This window comes from Thunnus maccoyii, chromosome 6 (genome assembly GCF_910596095.1).
Source record: "Thunnus maccoyii chromosome 6, fThuMac1.1, whole genome shotgun sequence".
Classification (NCBI taxonomy): Eukaryota; Metazoa; Chordata; class Actinopteri; order Scombriformes; family Scombridae; genus Thunnus; species Thunnus maccoyii.
The window spans coordinates 32,360,969-32,379,762 of record NC_056538.1 but is presented as its reverse complement, the minus strand read 5'-3'; the positions used below and the strand labels follow the sequence as shown (position 1 = coordinate 32,379,762).

At 38.6% G+C, this 18,794-nt stretch overlaps 1 protein-coding gene across 3 annotated transcripts; it reads right to left on the bottom strand.

Annotated features, from left to right (window-relative positions):
* Positions 1-1,533: 1,533 nt before the first annotated feature.
* Positions 1,534-17,996, bottom strand: LOC121898785 (pannexin-1-like). 3 transcript variants are annotated; one of them, XM_042414206.1, is made up of 8 exons: positions 17,673-17,996; positions 15,267-15,489; positions 13,885-14,000; positions 12,029-12,216; positions 9,033-9,323; positions 5,382-5,604; positions 4,985-5,252; positions 1,534-2,262 (listed from the first exon to the last, which is right to left on the bottom strand). In XM_042414206.1, exons 2-8 carry the CDS (start codon positions 15,445-15,447, stop codon positions 2,174-2,176), a joined length of 1,356 nt encoding a protein of 451 aa, XP_042270140.1. In that variant the 5' UTR covers positions 15,448-15,489; positions 17,673-17,996; the 3' UTR covers positions 1,534-2,173. The 3 variants fall into 3 exon arrangements, with proteins under 3 accessions (XP_042270140.1, XP_042270142.1, XP_042270141.1); XM_042414208.1 differs by having other exon boundaries at positions 15,267-15,486; XM_042414207.1 differs by having other exon boundaries at positions 15,267-15,466; positions 17,673-17,995.
* Positions 17,997-18,794: the final 798 nt, after the last annotated feature.

Sequence of the window (18,794 nt, the reverse complement as noted above, 5' to 3'; positions counted from 1 at the left end):
GAAATGGGACCCCGATAGTATCAAGGTATCATGGAAAAACATTGCAAAAAAAAAAAAAGGTCCCACAATGTACAATTATGTAAGGATGAGATCATACTGCAGTAATTTCATGACAATATTTTTAAAAAAGCTGCACTTAAACATGCAGACAGTGGAAAATGTAAAGTAAGTAAGTAAACACTGACTATGAAGTAGTGAGATGTTTTTATCCCTGAGATTCCCGAACAATCACGGCAAGTTTAGACATCCAAACATTGGAATAAATGTATGTAACCCCCCCAAAAACTGGACATTATTTAAAGTTATTATTACCTGTAATATGCAGTTTCCTTTAAAAAAATGACCTATACTTTGGAGAAATAATGCATTTGATGAGCACAGCATACGATTTTTGTTGAAAAAAAAAAAAAAAAAAAAATCAGAAACTGAAAAACCTGTGAAACGAGCCAGAAAGTTAAACAACTAAACTTGTGCTGTGACGTCTAAGAGCACAGGCTCATTTTAAGCTTCCTCGTTATGTCACTTGCAAGACCATAAAAACAGCAAAACAATGAAGAATTCTTTGTTGAGTGGTAATCCTCTTTTACAACCATGACACTGTCAACTACAGCTGCAACCACTTATTATTTACATCATCAATAAATCGGCTCCAGTTTACAAGTTTCGTCCGACTAAAAAGTCCAAAACCTGAAGATTTTTAAATTTACTGTCACATATAACAAAGAAAAGCAGCAAATCCTCACATTTGAGAAGCTGAAACCGGAGAATATTTCGGCTTTTACGTGTGAAAAATGACAAACTAGATTAGATTATGAAAATAGTTGTAATTCTAACGTTTTAATAATCAATTTAGTGTTGCAGCTCTATTCAATCAACACTGAAATGTGATTAACAAGCTCATAGAAGAAAAAAACACACATTCTCTGACAATGTCAGTGCAAATAAATACATCACAACTTGTTTTTTTGATGAAAACCACGACTCTGTCTCTGCATTTTTTTTGACAATTTCATACTTGAACTTGAACGTAAAGTTGAAACAGTCACATGTCAGTTTCAGGGTCAAACTAATGAGAGTGTTTTTTCTTTTAACGTACCTTTTTCAGATATGAAACTACAGCGACTGTTTTGTCAAAGAACCACCTGAAATATACCACCGGTTCAGGTGACGAGCTCTTCTTCTTCTTCTACTATTGCAGCGACAGAGTGTGAGAAGAAACAAGTAGACACTCTCTGTCTATTATAATTAAATACATACACTCACCGAGCACTTTATTAGAAACACATGTTCAATCTAATACAACAGCTCTGCCATGAATTCTAATTTTAAATATACACGTTTTAACATTTTGTTGACATTGTAAGAAATGTGATAATTCTATTTAATTTACTTTATGTTTAGTATTGACGTCATAGTGGGTAGAAATATATATATATATATATATATATATATATATATATATATATATATATATATATATATATATATATATATATATATATATATATATATATATATATATTGAAAAGTGTGGACAAAATATTAGGAACACTTTTCAATATAATGCATTCCAGTACACCAGCACCTCAATTATAATCATAAAGTAGAATTATCATCTTTCTGACAATGTCAATAAAAACTGGAAATGTATAAGCTTCATAAAAGTAGAATTCATGGCAGAGCTGTTGTATCGCATTGCATCAGATTACGCAGATGTTCCTAATAAAGTGCTCGGTGATTGTAGGTTATGAGTCAAAAAACAAACAAATTACTTATCACATCACTGGCAGCTGAATAAACATCTATATGTACAGTCAGTCTGACGTCATCACACCCCATAATTCACAGAGCAAAACATTCTGGTAAATGCAGCGTTTAAACCTTTTAAAATGTCTTTTGTTTTGATTCCAGCATGAGTTTTAATCTCCCAGTACTTCCAGTGTCTAGTCTTACATCACCTGACGCTCACTTCCTCCTCTTTCCAGTCAGCGATGTGTCAGAAAAAAAACAAACAAAAGTCTCAAACATCTGAGCTCCTGCGATGTCTGTAAGATGAACTCCGTCAGGACAGGAAAGGGTCGTGGCGTGTCTTTATGCACCGTGAGATGAGACCTCCTTCGTCCAGGTCTGGTGAGGTGGAGTCCTCCGTCTCCATCGCAGTGCCAGCGGCCAATCACATCGCTCGCTGCCGGATAGTCCCGCACTCGCTGTTTTTGTTTCTGCCCGTCACATCGCTGTTTCCCGGCAGCAGGGGGGCCAGCTCTGAAAATAAATAAATCAATTTGCATGTTGTGGGAATTATTATTGTGTATGTGGTGATTAAGACAAGTTTTAAACAGATATACTCACATCTAAACTTGTCTTTTAACAGTACTGGTGTTATTATTCTTAACTTATTTTACTGTGATGTTTTCACTGTTTTGTCAAAGAGGAATTTCTGTCAGTATGTGACAGATAATAAAGTTTCTTGAATCTTGATGAGAAGATCGGAACCTCTCTCAAGTCTGAAGCTGGATTCAGAGGCTGGTTAGCTTAGCATAGCATGCTTTTATTTCAAGTAGATTAGACTATTGCGATGTGCTTTTTACGGGTCTTCCCAAAAGGTCAATTGAAAGACTACAGCTTATTCAAAACTCCACGGCCAGACTATTAACAAAAACAAAAAAGAGACCCAACAAAATCCACCTACCAGCACCTCTAAAGCTTACTAATTAATATGTTATATCTCGTCTGTTTAATCCGTACAAAAACTCTAAATAAAGTGGAGAATTGTTGTTTTTATCTCAATCTTCTTATCTAACTCTCACCAAGAAATCAAGTAAACATATTTCCCAAAACTGTTGCTTTAATAACAGACAAATAAGATGCTTCCTAATATTGTGACTCTTCCAAAAAGTATAAGTAAGTAAACGAGTATTTGTAAGATATTAGATAATGAGATTCACTGGACCAGAAACCTTGAACTGAAACATATTTCTATAGTTACCATATTTACTGTCCACTATTTTATTTGAGGGTCTGAATTCTGATGGTAAATGTATCTACAATACACAGCTTGTTGTCATGTACGCAACTGTCCGCTAACAATCCCACAATGCAATGAGTCGCATTTTGTAGATGTAAAGACGACTGTTGTGCGTCTCTACAGCCGCCAGCAATGACACAAAATGAAATGATGATTAATGAGTGTCTGAAATCTCAGTTTCACTTTCACTAATGAGTGAACAAGAGAGTGATTTCAGACACAGCCACTGACGTAAAACTGAATTTTTAAATTATACGATGTGCTGCCAAACATTCTTCTGCACGCTCAGGAAACAGGTTTGATGGGTAGAGGTAATTGTCACCTCTGTAGTTTTGTTGGCCTACACCTGTTTCTCCACCTCTGACTCTCTGTTTCCTGTAAGTTCTCATCCTTCGTCCCACAGTTCCTTGAAACGAGGTGAAAGAAAGTGAAATTTTTGCTGAAACTCTTGCTCTTTTGCTGACAACAAGGCCTAACTTTACTTTTAAACTTAAAGGGAACATATTCTGCCCATTTCCAGCTCTATATTTATATTCTGGGGCTCTACTGGAATATCTTTGCATGATTTACAGTTAAAAACTCCTTATTTATCTTCTACTGGTCCTTTATGCAGCCCCTCAGTTCAGCCTCTGTCTGAAACAGGCCGTTTTAGCGCCTGTCTCTTTAAGGCCCGCCTCCTGATGAGCCCACTCTGTTCTGATTGGTCAGCTTCAGGAAGCTTCCTCCGCCTCCAGAGGCTACGTAAACAAACTATAGTAGCAGGATTTCACTTCTTTTTCTCCTTCTTTACTCCAAATGTCAACTTCTCAAATCCATCCATACATGTTGGATGAATCTGATCTGAAATTCGAGAGTGGACGACACCTGGAAACACCTTAGCAACCACCTAGCAACAAAGACTACGGAGCAGACAGCTGTTTGTGGGCATGTGCAAACAATCTGACATCATCATGAGGAGTAGGCAAATGAAGTGTTCATAGCAGGTTGAAGCCATAGACTGTATATAAATATGGACGACGTGTCTCCGCTTCCTACCGCTATGCAAAAGTGAAGCCAAAATATCTCCTTTCCAGGAGCAGCCATCTTGCTTTTGTGACCTCATTTGGAGCCAGAATCTGCGCAGTAGAGTCAGGCGGCAGGATAACAGCCCGCGGAACACGCCCCCTCAGCCTGATGGAGGTTTGAGAGTGGTTGTCACGGTTGTCAATCATGACGTCAGACCCCCTTTCTATATCGTCAAATAACTAATTAAAAACAAACTTATCAGAAAAATGAGCACTTGGACAAACATCAGCAGGATAAGAACTACCTGAAATGACAGAAACCATCTTTGGGAAAAATTTATTTGATGTGTGCTTTGATTTTTTAGTTTGGCTCATGTCCCATCCGCTAGCATGGAGGGGGCGGGACTTATGACCTATACTGCAGCCAGCCACCAGGGGGCGATCGAGATGTTTTGGCTTCACTTTTGGGGAGCTGTCATGACGTCCATCTTTAAATACAGTCTATAGTTGGAGCCCTGAGTTTTGACTTGCAGGCAGCATTTTTACATACGTTCCCCTCAAGTTTTGGAACATTTGGGAAAAAAACCCCACAAAACAGATGATATGTCCCCCTTTAAATAGGACAGTAAAAACTCTGCACTATTTCTGATGAAAGGTGGGTTATAGCAGGGCTGTACTGATAAAATTAATATTATAATATAAGCAAAAATCATAGGAAATTTGTTTCATTCCAAAACAAAAACATGTGCGATAATAGTTTGAATTACATGATAATATTAAATAAACCAACATCTCACCTCATTCTATGAGAAACTTAAATTGCTTTTTTATTGTATAATTCTACAGCTGTGCAGTTTTCATATCAAACATAATATCAGACAGAACTTTGCTAAACATGAGGAATGTTTAACCCTTCGTAAAATGCGATAAATGAAAACTACTTCTCCGTCCTCACCTTTCATCTCAGTTTCCATCCTGCTGCAGTTATCCGTGGCCGAGCTCGGACTGTTGCAGCAGTTTGCAGCTGCTCCAGCGTTGGCTGCTGCTGGGCTGCCGGAAGAGTCGGCCGCATTAGTTTTAACTTGATCTCGTTTCCCTGCAACACCTCCAGGTTTGACCCCATCCACACTGTCCATCTTCACCAGACACAGAGTCTGCAACAGACCCAAGGCGTCAAAGTTTTCTCCAGAGCATTCGCCTCTTCTCTTCAGCAACTCCAGCACCTGCAGTCAGAAAACATGAGACAAGATTGGACAAATAAAAAACAAACAAACATATATTCATGTTTACATTGTTATTGTGTTGTTACTGTTTTGGTTTGTCTGATCAGAGATATGTGCTGCTTAAAACACCTTGATGTATTTATAGGACTTGAGTTCGCTGATGTTCTCCTCCAGGAAGAGCAGATACAGAGAGAGATCGTCCCAGTGGCCGTCGGGGGAGGGCAGGACACTCACGGTGGGCAGTGATTGGTAGGTTTCCAGGAAGCGGGCGTATCCATAGCAGAAGAGGGGACGGAGGCTGGCGTAGATCACCGCTGGGATCAGTGCAACGAACAGCACCAAGTTGACGAGGCTGGAAACAAACAAACCAACTACAGTTTGACATGAAGAAAAGAAGCATTTCCTGTTACAGTATAACTGGTTTATTCAGTCTCTCCAGGAAACTGCAATTTTGCAATTGCAATAATTAACGCAAATTACCTCAAGAGACCTCTGTAATGTTTGCAAGAACTTGCAATTTTGGTAAATTACTGCAACTTTTCCACATGAAATGTCCAAATCAACAGACGCTTGTGATTTTGGACCAATCGTGGCGTTTGGTGTGGCGGTAACAGACGTCATCGCAAGCGGGAAAAAAGAGTCACACACTCTTGCTCCATATGCATTTCTCCTTTATTTTGATAACATTTTAGCCCTCTGGCCCTTTTCAAGATCAACAATCACTGCCTGTGTCCTACTGTGATAATAACAATAATAATCTTTGCAGCTCCACTCAAATCAACACTTTCTGACAGTCTTAACACAAAATTAGCTTCACAGAGGCAAATTTGATTGCAGAGCTAATATTTTGGACTACAATACAGTAGAAAAGTGTTATTATTATTATTATTATTATTATTATTATTATTATTATTACTACATGTTATTGTGTCCACTCTGTAGTTGTTGGTGGACACACCCTGCCAACCCATATCTGATGCTTTTCATGTGACCCCCTCATAAACAAAGCTCAGGCTATAAAGTCTATTAAGTAAACACATATGGTGGTGCAAAGACGCAGCGGCCCAGAGCTCTTCTACAAAAGGTAAACTCATCTCTCCCTGATGATCTGAACCACTTCTTCACACGGTACGACAGAGACGACAACCAACCCATCACTCAGCTGACACTGCAGGAGGCTCCATCATGTGCTCAGCAGCCTGTTTAACGTCTCTCTGGAACAGACCACTGTCCCATCAAGTCTGCTACAATCATCCCTGAGCCAGAACAGACAGTGATCGGGTCCCTGAATGACTATCTCCCAGTGGCCCTGACCCCATAATTATGAAGTGTTTCGAGCAACTTCAATTTTTTTTTAAGGATTAATTAAGGACACAACTCATGGAGGGTCCATAGCACAATAAAATACAAAGTGTAAAGTATAAAACAAAACCAAACAAACAAAAAGAATAAATTAATAAACAATCTAAAAAAAACACAACTACAAAAATAACAAGAGGCATTCTACAATAATCAGACATTTGCATTTAGGCTAAAATGCAAATGGTTCCACAGTCTAGATAAGAACCTGACGGGACTCATCTTGAAGCTTTAAGCAGCAGCTTCATACTGTCATTATAAGCCACTGTGAGTCTCTGCATGCTGCCTTTTCTGTAGCAACACCACAAGTGGGCCGTATATAGTGAGGTACAAAAAGCTTTTAAAAAGAGAGATCTTCACAGTCACTGAACACATACTAAAATTTAAAAGCCAACATGCCTGTAAATGTCCCTGTCATCTGATAAATCATTGGTTATATAATGGCACAAATATTTAACGTCATTACGTTCATTAAGGGCAATGCCAGACAGGAAGAAATCAGGAAATACTAATTTTCTGTCTTCTCTACTTCTGACTATCATAATATTACTCTTAGTTGCATTATATTTGATGTCAAAATCTATACCATATTGTGAACATACCCTCAACAACATGGACGGTAAATCACCAAATCATCTGCGTACATGAGGAGGTTAATGATAGAGTTGCCAACTATACATCCTGTTCCACATCTTTTCAACTGCAGTGACAGATCATCCATATAGATGTTAAAAAAGGAAAGGAGACAGAATACTGCCTTGTCGAACTCCCATTATTCACATGGAATATGGAGCAGATATAGAATTTCCCCATCTAATCTGCATCGTCTGATAAGCGTACCAAAAAACTATGATTTTAACTAGAAACTTGTCTTAACACACATAAAAAAAACCAACATCCCCTCCTCCTTGGACCACCAGCTGTTTGCTTACAGGGCAAACAGGTCACCTGAGGACACAGTCTCACTGGCCTCACCTGGAGCAGCTGGACAGGTATGTCAGTCACAGTTTTGGCCTAAACACCCACCTGTGCAATTGGGTTCCGGACTTTCTTACCGGCAGACTACAAACAAACAGTGCACAAGCATTTCTAACCTCCCGTAACACTGAACACTGGAGCACCACAGGGCTGTGTACTGAGCCTCCTCCTATTCTCCCTCTTCATGTACGACTGTAAAACAGTAGTCCTTACCTAAGGGTGAAGACCCTATTGTTTTTCGTGTGTTTGTTTGTTTCTTTCTTTATTATTATGCCACTTCAGACCTAAATTTGACCCCTTAAACATGCTCAAAAACTCACCAAATTTGGCACGCACATCAAGTCTGGTGAAAAATTTGATAAAATGTAAAAATCAACCCCTAAAGTGCCAATATGTGCTCTCTAGCGCCACCTATGTAACTAAAATGGCCACCACAGCCCGTAGGAATGTTGTAGAGAGATAAAACCAAAACTCAATTATTTGTCTCATCAAGACCTACAAATCATACACTGACACCCCTGACCTAAATCCAACAGGAAGTCCGCAATTAGCCTTTCAAAACAAGACTTTGGCCCCTGAACAAATGGACGTTAATGGTATCGGCTTCAAACTTTAATAGGTGACTTATGACACTATGCTGAAAAAAAGCTTTGTAATAACTCGAACGGTTTCGATTTTATAAGTCCTGAAAGTTGCAGTGCCACATCACCCTTACAATGTAAAACAATGCGGAGGCATGAACTTTGTGTCAAACTGAGGCTTCTGACGTCTAAACTATAAGTCTGACCACTTTCAAATCTGTATCAATGGATTTGCCACGAAATTTCCTACTAAAATATGATTTTTAATGTAAGATTTGGCCAAACCCATGGGATTTATGAGGACATTTCACAAAAAGCGTACTCTAAAATCGTCCTCTCCAACTGCTCCTGGTGATGTCACTCCTTCAGTGCTGTGAAACATTCCGCAATACACACTCATTATAAAATCACAGGAGGAGCAAGAAAAGACTTTAAAACTCACACTCTAATATCTCAAAAACAGTAAAAGATAGAAAACACATGTAAATTCAAGATTTGTAGGTCAAATTCTCGTGACTCATTTAAAGTTCAAATGAAGTTTGTATCTAAAACTATGTGGAAGCAGTAAATGTTCAAAAAGGTGTGGGTTCCAGCTGTGTCCAGCTGCAGTTGACTATTGTCTCTATACACCTGACAGTACACATTTCAATCAAACTTTCAAAATAAAAGCACACCATACTTGTAAGAAATATCCCTCATTTTTAAAAAGCAAAATGATCTGATCCTGACGGGCCAGAGTGCGAGGTTTTTATAGTTTTTATTCTTAATTAGGCATCTATAGGCTTGCTCCAAATGACATTTAATTGTACTTGTACAGTGACAATAACGTTATCTTATCTCTCTTAACCAAACAGACAAATACCTGAGCAGAGAGAAGACTCCCACGGCGATGAGCTTACACTGCACCTTGTCAGGGATGCTGGGGTCATGGGCCAGCAGGCCGACACGCAGCGTGCAGCCGAACTCGTCAGTTACAGAGGCCAGGCGGAGGTAGTATCCCAGGTAGATGCAGGCGCACAGCAAGGTGATGAGAGTCAGACCGCGACACAGCAGGTAGTAAAACAGCAGCACCCGCGAGCAACGCTTGGTCATCAGAAACTTCTCCACGAGCGGGTAGTTGAAACATCCCTCGGTAGGGTCACTGCCGGGAGAGCTGAGAGAACGAACGGCAAACATTATTCAGCAGAAGAAGAAGTAATGTGTTGGTTCTTCCTGTGTGTAACATATGGTCACTATGTCTAATAGCAAAATCTTTTAATATAGAATATAATTTTGTCAGTAATTTTACCTTTATTTAATACTTGTAAGGTGTACATATTTGTGTTATTTTCATTATTTTATGCTGTTAGCTTATATTTAATATTTAATACTTGGCTACATAGTATCCAAGGTAACGATGCAGCTATAAAGCCCATCACCATGGAAACAAGTCAGACCGGGCTTGTATCCCCCAGGTGGGTGTGTGACTGTTAAATGGAAACCTGTAAATAATAATGTATAGCTGACCTGAGATAGACTTTATTACTAATTATAATTATATTGACATTCAGAGTGATTATCTATGTGAACTGATTCATCTGTATCAATAATCTGTAATATAGTGAGTCAAGGTTCGACCGTCGGCCCTGTAATTTGTTATTTAACGGTTATTCGTCACAAATCATTTATTAGTATTGTAAGTTTCCTTTGATTATGATTTTATTTATATTAAATAGTTTTACTGAGACCGGGCTTGTAAGCAATAAACAGACATCATTGAATCGACATCGAAGCTGTCTGGGTGTCTTCGTTGGAGTCCACCATCATCATCATCATCATCACAACACAACGCAGAGACTGTAGGCTGTCGCTATTATCAGCCATATAAACTGTGAGGCTAATATAGTCCCCCGTTACATGTGCAGGTAGATAAAATAACTCTTGTGACACTTGTGAAGTCAAAGAAAGCAGAAAACTGACAGTAGATCTGCAATAATTTAGTCGATAGATCTATTATAAGCAATTATTTTTGATAATTCTGATTGATTCTGTCATTTTTCAATAAAAAAAAGGCAAAATATTATCTATCTATGAGGATTTGCTGCTTTTCTTTGTCATATATGAGAGTAAATTTAAAATCTTTAGGTTTTGGACTGTTGAAGACTTCACCGCTCTGAAGATAATCAGCAGATTATCTGATGATGAAAACGATCGTTAGTGGCAGCTTTTAGCATTAGTCTAATAAGTGTTTAGCAGGTTTACGTCTCTTTCAAAACATGCAAGTAAATATTTAATCCTCTTCAGAAGTTCCCATCTTAATAAATCATTAACAACTTTATCACCTTGTCTTCAACTGTAACCGTAGTTACCTTAACTGTAGTTTTAAATGCTAAAATGCAGCAGTGAGATTTAGATGTGACACAAGTCATAAATCAAGTTTTGTGGTAAGCAGTGTTGCTATTAGGGGCAGAAAGTCAACATCACTTAAAATTAATGATTTTCACGACTGAAGATTCAGTGTTTGATTACGTCTTTGATCGCTGCCGTCTAAACTACTTTATGACTCAGGATGAAAGACATTTACAATCCCCTCCGAAAGTATTGGAACAGCAAGTCAAATTCCCTTGTTTTTGTTGTTTTGTTCACTGAAGACATTTGGGTTTAAGATCAAAAGATGAGACAACAGTTCAGAATGTCAGCTTTTTATTTCCTCAGGACATACCACCCTTTGTTTGAACCCATCCATTTTTTTCAAGTGAGCAAAACTATTGGAACATGTGACTGACAGGTGTTTCCTTTAAGGTTGATTGTTCAAACATTAAATAGCTCTGCATGACTAGTCTGGGTTTAAACCTATAAAGACTGCAGAGGATAAAACCAACATGAAGACCAGAGAGCTGTCGATGGGGGAAAAGCAAGCCGTTAAGAAGCTGAAAAAAGAAGGAAAAATCAATCAGAGCCGTTGGACAAACATTGGGAATAGCAAGCACAACAATTTGGAATTTGGACGTCGAACAGGTCGGCCAAGGAAAACAACAGAAAAACCCCAAAACATCAGTAAGTCACATCACCGACGACCTCCACGGTGCAGAGGTGAAGGTATCACAATCCATAGAGGCCATAGAGGCCATAGACGCTGTACCAAGAGATGCAAACCACTCATCAGCAGTAAGAATCAGAAGGCCGGATTGAAACTTGCAAAGAAGCACAGAGACGAGCTGCAAAAAGTTCTGGGACACAATCTTATGGACTGATGAGACCAAGATTAATCTCTACCAAAGTGATGGAGAAAGAAAGGAACCGCTTATGATCCGAAAGCATACAAGCTCATCTGTGAAGCACGGTGGAGGTAATGTCATGGCTTCTGGAACAGACTCATTCATATTTATTGATGATGTAACTGATGATGGTAGCATATTTTGTCTGCCGTTTTACAGAGAAATGCATCCAAACTAATCAGGAGGAATTTTTATCATGCAGCAGGACAATGACCCAAAGCACACGAGTCAATCACCTGACCTTAACCCAATAGAGCATGCATTTCACCTCCTGAGGAGGAGACTGAAGGGAGAAACCCCCCCCCCGAAACAAACAAGAACTGAAAGAAGCTGTGGTAAAAGCCTGGAATAGCATCACAAATGAAGAATGCAACAGTTTGGTGATGTCTGCAAGCAAGTTATTTCCTTTACTCACCTAAAAATGCTGTGGTGTAATACAAACGGTGATATATCCTGAGTTGTTTAACACATCTAAATGTAAATACCAGGAAATAAAAAGCTGACATTCTGAACTCTTGTCTCATCTTTTGATCTTAAACCCAAATGTTTCCAGTGAACAACAAATTGTAAAGAGACAGGAAGTGAAAGTAAAAAGCCGTACCCGTCTGGAGGAAGCAGTCCCGCGGTGGCCATGCGTTTGGCCAGAGTGACGGCACGGTTGTAACACCTGTCCAGCTCCTCCATGATGAAACTGAGGTCAGACTGCAGCAGCGGCGCCGCGGAAAACCTCCAGAACAACGTCGGCGTGTACATCAGCACCGCCACCAGCAACAGGATGTAGGGGAAGAACTGCACAAGAGATATGACGAGTTCTGTTAGTGGCAATAACATTTCTACTCATACGGTGGTTGATAAATACGTGATGCAAATACAATGAAATGACCACAAAAGCACCAGATTTCCTGTTCTGGCTTTAGGTGACGACCTACAGTATGAACACAGTTTATATCTGCAGGGAGGTTGTTAGTTTCCCTCAAACATGCTTTGATCAACTAAAGAAGCCTGAATTAGCCTTTTTATGTTTATGAAATAAGCACAGCTGAGTCAGCAGCTTCTTTTTATTCTAAGCTCATCACATAGTTTTAATACAAAACCTTCCCTGATTTTATTTGATGCTAGTTTTATTCTGTTTTACAGGTTTTTATTTATTTTCAGGCCTTTTTTAAGAGACTGTTGAGATCTCTGATTGTCTGGTTATCATGAGACTAAGTTTTTTATGTTTGTTTGTTTGTTTAGCACTTTTATTGCTGTGTGTTTTTATGTGATTCTATGTGACGCACTATGTAAGGTCGCTATATGAATAAAGATATTATTATCGATGTCGAGCTGACGCATGATGAATCTGAAAGCTGAGTGTCTGCAGTCAAACAACATCTGTTTCCTGTCTGAGGAATCTCTCCTCTGTTGTTCTTTCCCGACTCAACTGTCATATCGTGGGAAACGTCTGCTAACGGTGCAGGGCGGCGGCGGCGTAACTGCACAGAGATGAAGCAGTGTAGCTCTTGTGTGTGTGTGTCTGATAAACAAAAACAGAACATGTATGTTTGCATTTTTGAATCAGTAATTTGCTTGTTTCAATACATATAAAGTAAAATCTATCTAAAGATGTCAAAGCTTGATCTGGTTCCTCCTCATCTGTCTACATGTGTAGAAATCAAAACCATAATGAGCTGATCTCTCACTATATTCTACAGATGTTGGTTCCCTGAGTCAGGACGGAGGCGAGTAAAAACGCTGTTAAACATGCTGGCGTTTCCTCCTGAAACAGAAGCACTGAAACTGTGAGAGTTATAAGTCAACACTGAAGGATCTGGAAGATAAAACATACTGGTGTTGGAAAATCAAACCTGTTTATACATCTTAACTGGATGGAACTGTATTTAAGCATAATTATATCAGGCTGCGATTACAAGCCTGATGAACTGTGAGGAAGAACTGAGCAGAGAGGCTGGAAGATGGTCGGAGGCAGATCAGAAACTCGTTGAATAAAAGAGTAAAAGAAGAAAAAAAAGTGATTTATTCTGACCTGTGTAAAAAAAAAAACAAGTGTCTCAAAAAGCAAATCAAACTTAACTGGCTTAATTATGGCTTATGATCTATCTGGTTCCTCAGATGTGGTGGAAACACAAACAGGGACTTTTAAGTTCCAAGTTTACTCTCTAAGATTAGTTCCCAGTATCTTCAACTTCTGGTTGAACTTGTTGAGCACATTGTTGTTAATTTGTTGTAAGATCTTGGATCCTCACTTTCATTTATACCCGTATTATTGTTAACACATGTCGTGACTCAGTGGATTACTGTCTGCGCCAGCAGCAGACTGATCCAAACATGCCTTACTGCTGCTCTGATACAAGGTGTGTTGCAACTTTTAATCATCAGGCTGATGACTGACAATTACACATTTAAATAGCTTCAACGTGTGTGTGTGTGTGTGTGTGTGTGTGTGTGTGTGTGTACCTTGTGCAGCCACATAGGTAGAGGTTGTGTGTGTACAGCTGCCCAGCAGTAGGAGTCAACATACGCCGCCTGCCTCCAGGAGAAATTAGTGGGAGCGAAACAGCTGATCTGAGTACCTGAGAGACACGTAGAGACAGAAAACAGGATGTTATAAAAAGAGAGTGATGACAGAGAGGATTCACTGAAGAGAGAACGTTACTTTCTGATCACTAACATTAAATACTACAGTGATCAGAAAGTGGTGCAATAGATGACTAAAAGTTTTATCTCTGCAAAGATCATTAAAGGACGAGTTCACAATTTAAAACAACAGTGAGGAGCCCAAATGAACATTAAAGCTGTTTTTCTTGCTGTAAACATTCCTCCTGTTCATACTGACCATTAGAAGATCCCTTCATAATGACCTTACAATGGAAGTGATGGGGAACAAAATCCACAGTCCTCCTTCTGTGCAAAAATATATTCAAAAGTTTATCTGAAAATAATATGAAGCTTCAGCGTCCAAATGAGTCAAATCAAGTAAACTCAGCACAAAAGTAAGGAATTTAGTGTTTGGTAGATTATTTCTTTGTTGTAACAATGCTTCTTGGCAATAAATCTTAAACCTTTGGAAAGCCTGTTTATTTCCCTTTTAAATGGTGCCACATTTGTAAGGAACGTGTATTTGTGGGATGAGCAGCAGAGCTGAGTATGCGGGTTACGCCCATGAAAAATTTGCCAAATCTTCTCTGATTTGGGAAATAAACAGGCTTTCCAGCAGTTTAAGATTTATTGCCAAGAAGCATCCTTACAACAAAGAAATAATCTACCAAACACATATTTCCTTACTTTTTGTGCTAAGTTTAGATATCTTTCAACGTTACAGTCTTTTTAGTGTCAAAGTCCCTCTTTTTGTTACTATACTTCCACCTGCAGCTCAACGGGGAAACACTGTCCGAGGAAACACAAAAAGGGAATTTGATGCTAAAAAAGACTGTAAATGTGTCAGATATCCACTTGATATGATTAACTCAGACTGCTGAAGACTCATATAAGCTTCACATCAACTTTTAAATGCATTTTGGATCTTCTAATGATCAGTATGAACGATAACAGCAAGAAAAACATGTTTCAATGTTCATTTGAGATCCTGACTGTTGTTTTCAGACGTTGTTATCCTTTAAATTAACGACAGGTTTAATTAGGAATGTGTGCAGCAATCCTGACTACAACTATGAGCTGAACTTAAACCTGAATCAAAAGTCAGGCTTTCAACAGAACATCCAGCTGTTCTTCTTCTGCCTTCTTTCTGGGATCGCTGCTCTCGTCCGGACTTTAACTACAGTGTTGAAACGATCATTTCGATCTTGTCTCCAGCTGCTGCTCCCGTTATCTCCACTCACCAACTGAAACCTCCTGGGCGAAGGCCAGAGAGATGAGGAGGAGGGGGAGGCCCACCGCCACGCAGGTCACCATCTTGTCCACAGCCAGCTCGGTCCGGACGCTGCGGTATCGAGCCTGGTTCGGCTCCTTCAGCAGGAAATCGCTGAACACGTACTCCGTGGCCACGTGGGCGATGGCCATCTCGCCGCTCTGCTGTTACCTGCAGCGCATAAATAACACCTGCTGACACAAACATCAGGACGCATTTTTGTCATCATGTTTCATCCTCTGGGTACAATAATCACATGTTCCTCCACACCATCTCTGTGCGTCTGGTTGGTTACTAAAGACAAAGGTAAAGTTCAGCAGACGATCACAGACATAACGTTATTTGTTCTGTTTGTCCTGCGTTTGTTCACCATTTACACAACTTCCTTATTCACCATTTCTATTATGAATTATCACAGAGCGTCACATGTATATTGTCACAACATGATCCTCGTGACCTTTGATGCTGCTATTTTATTCCTTCTTTATATTTCTTTTGCTTGATATTCAACTAAATCTGCTAAAGTACAGACTGTCCTTCCTGTTCAGGTGTTGCAACTTCTCACTTTTTAATTTATTTATTTGTTTCTTTATAAAAAGGGACAGAGCACATTAATCAACTCTGACATTTTAACAACATCAATGTAAACGTGCCGAGGTTAGCTTAGTTAAAATTGACACAAGGCAAAAACACAATCTAAATAAGAGGGAGAAATGTGTCTCAACTCTTTGTCCAAACGACGTTAAACAAACAACACAATCAGCCAATAAAACACTACAAACCAGTTAGAGTCACAAAATTAAAAAAGGTTATTTATGAACACATATCTGAGTAGATTTTAAAGGTATTTTAAGATTTTAAAAGAGTTTTCAAAAGATTTGCTGCTCTCACAGAAAAAGCTGTTTATCCAAATTTGCTGCCTCTGTACACTCTGGCAACTGGCCTTGATTTCCTGGAGTTGATTGTCCATTATTTACAATTCAAAGTACTGGTTTAGTCCAGTGGTTCCCAACCTAGGGGTCGGGGCCCCTCCAAAGGGTCAGCAGATAAATCTGAGGGGTCATGAGATGATTAATGGGAGAGGAAAGAAGAAAAAACAAAGTTCTGATACACAAATCTGTTTTCAGTTTTTGGACTTTTTCTCTAATCTTTGATTTTTGCTGAAATATTGGATCATTTGAACATTTATTGAAATGAAAGCATGTGAGAAGTTTAGAGGGAAAAATCACTATTTGGTGGAGCTGTTAACAACTCATAGACATGTGAAATGTGACCCCGACTACACACTGCTTTTTGTTAGACGTCAAAAGCCAGAAAAGGTTGGAAACCACTGGTTTCATCTTTAACAATGTGTTGTATTTTAAAAGCTTGTTATATTATCCATTGTGTCAAATCTTCATCTGATGTGTAACTAAAGCTGTCAAATAAATGTAGTGGAGTAGAAAGTACAATATTTCCCTCTGAAATGTAGAAAGTAGCATCACATGGAAATACTCAAGTAAAGTACAAATACCTCAAAACTGTACTTAAGTGCAGTACTTGAGTAAATGTACTGAGTTACATTACACTTAAAAGCTTCTTTCCTCTCCCATTAATCATCTCACGACCCCTCAGATCTATCTGCTGACCCTTTGGAGGGGCCCGACCCCTAGGTTGGGAACCACTGGACTAAACTAGCTAACTGTATATAAAGTAGTGTAAACTAGCTCCACCTCCAGCAGCTACAACAGTAACATGCTGCTCTAACACTGATGCTTCACTATTAATAATCTAATGATGTCATATATAATAATATATCAGTCAGAGGGACCAAACCACTACTTTTACTGCAATACTTTAACTACATCAAGCTCATAATACTTATGTACTTTTACTGCAATACTTTAACTACATCAAGCTCATAATACTTATGTACTTTTACTGCAATACTTTAACTACAAGCTCATAATACTTGTGTACTTTTACTGCAGTAGGATGTTTCATGCAGGACTTTTACTAGTAATGTAGTATTTTTACATTGCTGTATTGGTACTTTTACTGTAATAAAGGATCTAAATAGTTCTTCCAGCTCCTCAGTGCTGCTCCTGCTGGCTCTCTGCAGGATTTTCTGCAGGTTTAAAAACATGCACGCTAATTTCATTAAAACCAAGACTGAAAACAACTCGTGACTGTCTTTCACACAGTTTCAAAAACTCCTTTGTTCAGCAGAGCTGCATGTTTATCCAGTTTTATGAGGTCTTGTTAAGATTTCCAATCACCTTTTCCAAGTAACTTTTAAATTAGCTTTCATCCAGAATTCAGCATCTATGTGTGACAGAAGCTGCCGTTAGTTGTGATCTTCATTCATTGTGAACCGGGATAATGAGCCTGAACTCACCGTTAGTTATATTTTCTCTACTCAGCTGACATGACTGCGGTGAAACGACGTTGTTTGCATCAAAGGTGAGTTTCAGGTGTTTTCCCGGACTGGAGATCAATGCGGAGCCAGACGATCAACAGATGAAACAGTAAACTCAACTTTCGGATTGAAGCTTCTTCCTGTTCGACACAAAACTCCTTCCGTCCTCCTTAAAACACAGATGCCTTCACGTGCATATCGTCAGCTGGGATTTTCCAGCTCTGACGCTGCTGCCTTCAAATACAGCTCGTGAGTTTGTAATTTTGTATAGAGGACGAAAAAAAGACATAAGTATTAATTAATTAATTCAGAAAAAAGTAGTTAAATACATGAATAAATGGAAAATAGATACATTTTCAATTTTATTTCTACATTTCCATACATCAACTTTTACTTTGGGGTATTTCTACATTTATTATTTTTTTTATTCACACATTTCTACATTTGTTTTTTATTTTTCAAATGCATTTATTTGTTTGTTTGTTTATACTATGTCATTTTTCTTTCTCTTTGGATGCAAATTTCTTTGAGTTTGAGTTTATTCATGTGCACAGGTTAAATACACACAAACAACAAGAACATCAAATGAATATTATATAATATAAAAACATATAAAAGAAAGTCCCACAGTTAAAAAAAAACAAGATTACAAAACCAAAACTAAAGCCTTTTTAAAATCTGCTCCAAAGGATTTTAAAGACGTTCTAACCCAACGAGAACAATAGTTCCATGAATTTGGACTCCTGTATCTGTGTCATGTGACGTAATGATGTTTGTGAAGATGAAGATAAGAGACAATCGTCTGGTTGAGTCAGTGTGAAACTGAGCGTTACTTTCAGAATGAGACCTGAAATTATCCCTCCTTGACTTGTATCTTATATATAATCTTATATATGTTATAATGCATAGAGAAAACATTAGGAAGTAGTGAGTGAAACTGCTGTATTGGCGTATTTACTAACGGATCTCAGTACTTCCCCCACCAATAGCTACTTCATAAAACACACCCCAAAAATCCACAACTTTGTGCCCATGATTCATGTAACTGTTAACATAAAATAGTAATTCTATCTGTGTTAGAGCTTTTATCAGTGAAGTCAA